Here is an 8,868-nt window from a genome sequence, read left to right on the forward strand (position 1 = left end):
AGCTTCACATCACAGCCTCATATCACAGCCTCATATCACAGCTTCACATCACAGCTTCATATCACAGCTTCACATCACAGCCTCATATCACAGCTTCACATCACAGCTTCATATCACAGCCTCACATCACAGCTTCACATCACAGCTTCATATCACAGCTTCACATCACAGCTTCACATCACAGCTTCATATCACAGCTTCACATCACAGCTTCACATCACTGGTTCACAGATGATCTTCTCTCAGGAGGTGCTGAATATTTCCGACGAGCGTTTCAACATTTGTGAACGTGACACCGCCGGATGTTTGAGGACATCTTGGGACTGACATTTTTGACGGGAAGTCGGACCAACTGCAGCCGCGTATGAGGCGACAACAGCGTGTTTTTAACGAGCCCTCGGACGTGTACAGAGGGCTGTTCCAGAAAGAGGCTCAACAGACTCTGAGCTAACCCTGAACTCCGAGTTGACTCACCTGTGAAGTGAAACTCTGAGTGTTCAGCTCCAGAACAGCTGATCTGAGTTAGGTCAGTCACTCTGAGTGTGTTCACTCTGAGTTGAGCTCGTGCCTGACGACTAGTAAAAAGCCGTCATCAATGGAGCTCCGACACTGTGATTCACCATGGCAACAGGGGAGAAAACAGGAAGCAGACATTTTCTGGAAAAAAAAAGTAACACGGCCGTAATAAAAACCACTGACAGTTTTGGATGCGGTCGTCTTTTCATTTTGAATTTAACATCACTTTCTTTTATGTTAGCCTTTGAGGAAGTGGTTGAATGTTGTTCAATGTTTTATTTTATTTTATCTTATTTAAATCGGCTGAAAATTAAATATAAAAACAGTCTCACGATGGCTCCTCACTTTGGTTTTATTTCACATATTAAACAAAGTAAAAGTTTATTCAGTGGATATTTTAACTTGTAGTAGCTTTTACCACCAACAGATGCTGTTTAACACACACCTGTGTCCTAACATCACCTGTGTCCTAACATCACCTGTGTCCTAACATCACCTGTGTCCTGACATCACCTGTGTCCTAACATCACCTGTGTCCCAACATCACCTGTGTCCTAACATCCTGCTGAGTGGAGGAACATGAGGTGGTGCTCACCTCCACCTCCACCACGTCCGCCAGAGGCAGAGGAGCTGGTCCCGGGTCAGGTCGCTGGGGGACCGGAGGCTGAGGAGCTGGTCCCGGGTCAGGTCGCTGGGTGACCGGAGGCTGAGGAGCTGGTCCCGGGTCAGGTCGCTGGGTGACCGGAGGCTGAGGAGCTGGTCCCGGGTCAGGTCGCTGGGGGACCGGAGGCTGAGGAGCTGGTCCCGGGTCAGGTCGCTGGGTGACCGGAGGCTGAGGAGCTGGTCCCGGGTCAGGTCGCTGGGGGACCGGAGGCTGAGGAGCTGGTCCCGGGTCAGGTCGCTGGGGGACCGGAGGCTGAGGAGCTGGTCCCGGGTCAGGTCGCTGGGTGACCGGAGGCTGAGGAGCTGGTCCCGGGTCAGGTCGCTGGGGGACCGGAGGCAGAGGAGCTGGTCCCGGGTCAGGTCGCTGGGTGACCGGAGGCTGAGGAGCTGGTCCCGGGTCAGGTCGCTGGGTGACCGGAGGCTGAGGAGCTGGTCCCGGGTCAGGTCGCTGGGTGACCGGAGGCTGAGGAGCTGGTCCCGGGTCAGGTCGCTGGGTGACCGGAGGCTGAGGAGCGGGTCCCGGGTCAGGTCGCTGGGTGACCGGAGGCTGAGGAGCTGGTCCCGGGTCAGGTCGCTGGGTGACCGGAGGCTGAGGAGCTGGTCCCGGGTCAGGTCGCTGGGTGACCGGAGGCTGAGGAGCTGGTCCCGGGTCAGGTCGCTGGGTGACCGGAGGCTGAGGAGCGGGTCCCGGGTCAGGTCGCTGGGGGACCGGAGGCTGAGGAGCTGGTCCCGGGTCAGGTCGCTGGGGGACCGGAGGCTGAGGGCGTCTCTGCCCCAGGACCCATCATCAGAGGCAGACACACACTGACTGTCTACAGACTGAACTCAGTCATTTAATCTTATACTGCAAACTAGAAACACGGACTTTGAAATGACGCTGTTGGAAACATACAGCAGCTACTGACGGTTACTTCTGCAGCTCTGTGGGAAATACAGAAGCCAAATGAAATGTGAGTTGTTTCTCTTGTTCTGGCTGCTGGAAGGTGATCGATTAACCTGCGCAGTGATTAAAAAACAAAACGAGGATGGTTCCGATCTGAGAGACGTCAGCGTCGCTGTGCGGCGGAGAATATACATGACGGACTGATGAGGAGCGGTACTGTTCGGTTCGGTCCTCGTCAGGGAGCGATCACATCACAACGTGATCGGACTGAAGGAAAGCACAGCCGCTGTCAGACAGCTCCGTCACACTCAGGGCTTCTTCAGGTAAACCTGCCGGTGAGCAGGTGAGTTCACAGAGTCAGTACCGCAGAAACAGACCCAGAGTCTAAGGTACCTCTTTCTGGACCTGAAGACTCAGAGTTTCTCTCATCTCAGGCTTCACAAACTCAGAGTTTTCACAAAACCCGCTTTCTGGAATACCCCCCAGGTGTCCGACCGAACCGGAAGCTAGCTTTAGCCACAACAAGATGTCCGCCTGGCACTGAGCGGCGGGTTCGTGTTTAAAGCTGAACGTTTGCGACGAGAGCAAAATAAAGTCTGTTGTTTGAAGTTAACTTTCACCAAGAAGCTACTCACTGCGGCCAGCGGCACCGACACACCGACACACACCGACACACACTGACACACCGACACACACTGATACACACTGACACACCGACACACACTGACACACCGACACACACTGACACACACACTGACACACACTGACACACACCGACACACACTGACACACCGACACACACTGACACACACACTGACACACACTGACACACACCGACACACACTGACACACACCGACACACCGACACACTGACACACACCGACACACTGACACACACCGACACACACCGACACACACTGACACACACCGACACACCGACACACTGACACACACCGACACACTGACACACACCGACACACCGACACACTGACACACACCGACACACCGACACACTGACACACACCGACACACTGACACACACCGACACACACCGACACACTGACACACACTGACACACCGACACACACTGACACACCGACACACACTGACACACACACTGACACACACTGACACACACCGACACACACTGACACACACCGACACACCGACACACACCGACACACTGACACACACTGACACACACACTGACACACACTGACACACACCGACACACACCGACACACCGACACACTGACACACACCGACACACACTGATACACACTGACACACACTGACACACACTGACACACTGACACACACTGACACACACCGACACACACTGACACACCGACACACACCGACACACACCGACACACACTGACACACACTGACACACACCGACACACACTGACACACACCGACACACTGACACACCGACACACACTGATACACACCGACACACACTGACACACACCGACACACTGACACACACGCGACCGACGGACTGACAGTGGCGGTGCGGACCAAACCACTGTGACGCACATGGAGGGGGGGGCAGTCTTTAACAAGTTGTACATACTGGTTTGTGTCTTTAACTCGCACACAAGTGTTTGCACTGCATATTATTATATAATGTATACTGCTGTGTTTCACTGACACAGGGCAGTGAGGGGACAAATCTTTGTTTGTCCCAGGAGACTGAGGTCTGGACCCTCCGGTCCCCCTCTTGACCCGAAGTCACCCACTTTCCGGTTCCCGCTTCATTTAAACACTTAAAACAGGATGTACTGACCGACACACGAACATGAAGCAGACAGATGATGTCTTCACGTTGACTGATTGTGATTTTAGATTAGATTATATAAATTAAACTGACTTGACGAGAAAAATGTCTAAAAATCAAACTAACTGATGAGCCAGTGAATTCAGGTGGATCCTGATTGGCTGTCGCTCGATCTGAAAGTGATCCTTCACCGCTGCGGTTGAGGTTCTGGTTCTGGTGTCGACTCAACATCGTCTTCAGAGTTAGAACAATATATTTATAGTTATTGTGATTATTCTTTGTGCTGATAAACTGGCGACAGTGTCGTCCTACATCAGTCAGGGTTTATTCTGATGATTTTCTGGAGGTTCAGTTAAAAAACTCTGTCATGTGTCCACTATGTTCTTTGAATCAGAACCAGAATCAGGACCCAGGTCCAGAATGTGAGGAGGTGAAGCTGATGGATGATCTCTCCACAGATATAAATGAGAATGGTCCTTTAAAGCCTTTCCTTCAGCTGAACTCAGCTGGCAGCGTCCCAGCAGGTTTGTCATCGTCCAATGAGCAGCTGAGGTTCGGTCAGCGCCGGTCACATGACTGTGGGTCACGTTGTTTCTTCCTGTGGAGGAGCTGTTCACCCGCAGGACCACAAGAACCAACTAATTATCCCCAAATTACCCCGAGTCAGCTCACATCATCATGACAACAGAGTGTGTGTGTGTGTGTGTGTGTGTGTGTGTGTGTGTAATGGTGTAGTGGGGCATCCCATCACTCGCACACAACTCTGCATCCGCCTTGTTAACTTTCTACTTTTCACTGCCCTGTCTCCAACTGTGTGTGTGTGTGTGTGTGTGTGTGTGTGTGTGTGTGTGTGTGTGTGTCACGCTGCCCTCCAGCCTGGTCCAGCTGGAAGGTCATCAGTTCATTTAGTGAATGTTGGGGCAGTTTTTTCTTCTTCACTGCTCAGTTCAGACTCACAGCAGCTCAGAGCTGCTTTTACTGCTGCAGCCCGATCAATACGTCACATGACCTATATGATCATGTGATCATTAGCAGTATGGATACAGTCATATTACAGACTGTGTCTATTTTACTGCTATTTTCGTCAGATTTTGTTTTCAGTCACGATCAGATGGAGAGACAGCTGCTGCACGCTGTTCGTTCACTGAGGGTCACGTTATCAGCGCTGGGCGTCGTTGTCAGGACGCTCGTGGAGTCTTCACAGAGAGACACAGACCTGCAGCCGACATTACAAACAAAGACGAAGCAGAGACGTGAAGGAGGCGCTGCAGATCCAGAGCTTCTGGAGGAATAAACACCCAGGAGCCAAATATATAAAACTCTTGCAGATGCAGTCTTTTCATCAGATTAATAAAACCTGTGCGTCTTTTCTTCAAACATCTAAATCATCCTGAAACGACCACGAGCTGTCTGACCTCAACACAGTTCACTGTCAACACCACAATCACCTGGTTTACATATGAAGAGCCAGAACTTAGTTTAGTGTTGAGGAGAAATGTCAGAAGTAAAGAAGCAGCTGAAGAACAGGAAGTGTCATTTTGCGGACCGTGAACTTGAAGTATTGATCGATCAAACTGACAGACGAGTTTTATTTGGAGGCTTCAGTTCTGTGAAACAGGACTGTGGAGGAGTTAAACAGTGTCTGATTTCAAGCGAGAGGCCGAGAGACACATCTCTGCTGCTTGATGATGTCATCATCGTGGGCCAGAACATCAGAACGGTCCCTGGACAACGTCCTCTAACAGCAACACGGCAGCTGTTGTCATGTGACTACAGTCCTTATAGTGCCGCTTACACCTGAAGGATTCTTACTCCTCAGTTATACATGAACATAATCTTTATTTACGTTTATAAAGATCATGGATCTATTTGTTTATTTACATCATATAAAGGCTCATTATCATTATAATGATCATACTGCACACTGACACATCTGTGTGATCATAGTGAAGGTTTAAACTTTAGATGTAATCTTGACACAATTTAGTGATTTAAATTTAAAATGTTCTAAATAAAAACTAATTCACTCTTTTCTGAACATTTTGCGACGTCACAACATCACAATAACCAGACTGAACAGGCTGTGTGATGCACATGCTGTTAAAGATGCACCAGTTTTATACGTTTCTACATTCAGTTTCATATGTTCAGAAACCTGCATGAAAACAATGCCTCAGGACATTTTTGGTGGTTTATAGGTTACATTTGGCCCCTGGAGTCTCATCAGATTCTGTTCTGATCCGGAGCTGTTCACCGACGGGAGGAGAGCTCAGAGATTAGTTTGTAACTTTATCTTCACTCCTGTTGATCAGCCTGACTGCAGCAGTGATCCGGAGGTGACCTCCAGGTTCTGTTCTGTTGACTTGAGCTACAATATTAAACTTGTTTCAGGGACAGTTTGAAAGTGACATTAATCAGTTTTTCAGCTTGAGCTTCAGGAAGCTTTACTTTATATTCTGTTCTTGTTCTTATAAGAAGAGCAGAGGACCCAGTGTGGAGCCGTGTGGTTCTCCCTGTTTATACTGAACTCTTTACACACTGCGGTACACAAAAACATCATTTTTGTAAAACAAGTTTGTTAATTTCGGACCTGTACTGACTGACTGCTGTTCTGTTGGACTGACTGCTTCCTGTCTCTGATAACGATCCTGCAGACTTCATTAAAGTCCGTGTTTGGAGGGTTTAGTGTCATTTGACAGCAGCGACCACCATGTTGTAAATCTCCCTGTTGGTGTGTTCAAGGACACTGAGACATCTCAACTCTGAACCAGAACAACGACTAACTGTCTTCTTCTCACACAGTCCATGTCTGATGATGAAGTTCTGATCCGTCGCAATAAAAGACTTCCTGTCAGCTCTCGTCCTGATGAAACTCACTCTAAAGGTTTCTTTGCGGGTGAGATAAAGTTAAAATAAGCCTCGTTTCATGGACGGGACAAAAGGGCGGATTAACTCTGCTGCCACGGTAACCGATGATGTCACGTGTGCTAATGCTCATTTCCATGACAACGTTATCAGAAGGTCCGTGGAGGCCATCTTAATTCAGAGAGCAGGAAGTCTGATCCTCCGTCAGGATCAGGAGGATTAAACTGAGTCGCTCTGAATGATGGAGGCTGTGACCTCTGTGACTCCGCCCCCACTGAGGTCAGAGGTCACAGTGTGACACACAGGTGCACCTGCTCAGTGTCTGTCAACAGTCAGCTGACCAAGAGACAAAACATCCATGCTCTTATTTTGATAGTCCAGTTCATAAATCCTGTCACTGAGACAAGTAGAGGTTCCCAACATGAGGTCGGGGCCCCTGAAGGGTCCGAGATGAATCTGACGGGGCAAAAGATGATTAAAGAAAAATAATTTAAACCTCGTCAGACTTTAAAACTCTTACATGACACTGATCAAAGCTTTGTAGAGATGAAGAGAGAAATGATGTATTGATCCTGTTGAACTGGGTCATCAATCTCACACATGCTGTTTGTCAGTTTGTTGTATTAAAGTCAAACCTCATGTAGTTTTGTGTTGAAGCGCTCAGTGAACTACATCGTCTCATCAGCACCAGAACCAACACCAACATGGAGCCACTGGGCTCAGAACAGCTCGTAAACAAGATGAACATCACAATAAATCTGCTCATATTGACAGCTGCAGTTCTGGTTCTGGTTCAGTTCTGTGAGCTGCTCATATACAGGAGCAGCTCTACAATGTTTCAGTCAGGAGACGACGTCACTAACGCCGCCGCCGGCAAGACGTCACAGTCTGATGACAAACTGACAAACATCATCTGTGAGATTCAAACAGGATCAATACTTCATCTGTCTCTGCATCACTACAGACAAAGCTCTGATTAATGTCCATGAGGAAGGGGCGGGGCTTCGGTTCTGTAGTAACCTGGGGGCGGGGCTTCGGTTCTGTAGTAACCTGGGGGCGGGGCTTCATCTATGTAGTAACCTGGGGGCGGGGCTTCATCTATGTAGTAACCTGGGGGCGGGGCTTCAGATGTGACACATGAAACAAAACGACGTGCTGTAAAACTGATATAAGTCACATTATGTTGTGAAAATCTGACAGATAAACACTCTGATCTGTGATCACATCTGATCTCAGATCAGATCACATCTGATCTCAGATCAGATGTGATCACAGATCAGAGTGTTTATCAGATCAGAGTGATCACATCTGATCTCAGATCAGATGTGATCACATCTGATCTGTGATCACATCTGATCTCAGATCAGATGTGATCACAGATCAGATGTGATCACATCTGATCTGTGATCACATCTGATCTGTGATCAATAACAGTCTTCCTGCATGTTGTCAGCTGCTGCTCAGGTTCGTCTCATCCTGCAGGTCTGAACTGAAGTTACTGACAGTTCTGCCTTTTTTAAACATTTTGACCTAATTCTGCTTTTATAAAGAGATGGAAGGGACATGTCCCCACTGTCTCACTGTCTCACTGTCCCCACTGTCTCACTGTCCCCACTGTCTCACTGTCTCACTGTCCCCACTGTCTCACTGTCTCACTGTCCTCACTATCTCACTGTCCCCACTGTCTCACTGTCCTCACTGTCCCCACTGTCTCACTGTCCCCACTGTCTCACTGTCTCACTGTCCTCACTATCTCACTGTCCCCACTGTCTCACTGTCTCACTGTCCTCACTGTCCCCACTATCTCACTGTCTCACTGTCCTCACTATCTCACTGTCCTCAATGTCCTCACTGTCTCACTGTCTCACTGTCCCCACTGTCTCACTGTCTCACTGTCTCACTGTCCTCACTGTCCCCACTATCTCACTGTCTCACTGTCTCACTGTCCCCACTGTCTCACTGTCTCACTGTCTCACTGTCCTCACTGTCCCCACTATCTCACTGTCTCACTGTCTCACTGTCCCCACTGTCTCACTGTCCTCACTGTCCCCACTGTCTCACTGTCCTCACTGTCCCACTATCTCACTGTCTCACTGTCTCACTGTCCCCACTGTCTCACTGTCCCCACTGTCCCCACTGTCTCACTGTCCTCACTGTC

At 49.1% G+C, this 8,868-nt stretch overlaps 1 protein-coding gene across 1 annotated transcript in view; it reads right to left on the reverse strand.

Annotated features, from left to right (window-relative positions):
- Positions 1-436: 436 nt before the first annotated feature.
- LOC140999268 (uncharacterized) overlaps positions 437-8,868 on the reverse strand; it is an 11,696-nt gene continuing 3,264 nt past the window's right edge. The window contains exons 2-5 of the mRNA XM_073469591.1: positions 7,731-7,832; positions 2,331-2,391; positions 1,112-1,684; positions 437-657 (exon numbers count right to left, since the gene is read on the reverse strand). Of these exons, the coding sequence (XP_073325692.1) occupies positions 576-657; positions 1,112-1,684; positions 2,331-2,391; positions 7,731-7,832 (818 nt within the window). The 3' untranslated portion in view covers positions 437-575. The remainder of the gene's footprint in view (positions 658-1,111; positions 1,685-2,330; positions 2,392-7,730; positions 7,833-8,868) is intronic.

The sequence above is a fragment of the Pagrus major genome, chromosome 7 (genome assembly GCF_040436345.1).
Source record: "Pagrus major chromosome 7, Pma_NU_1.0".
Taxonomy (NCBI): Eukaryota; Metazoa; Chordata; class Actinopteri; order Spariformes; family Sparidae; genus Pagrus; species Pagrus major.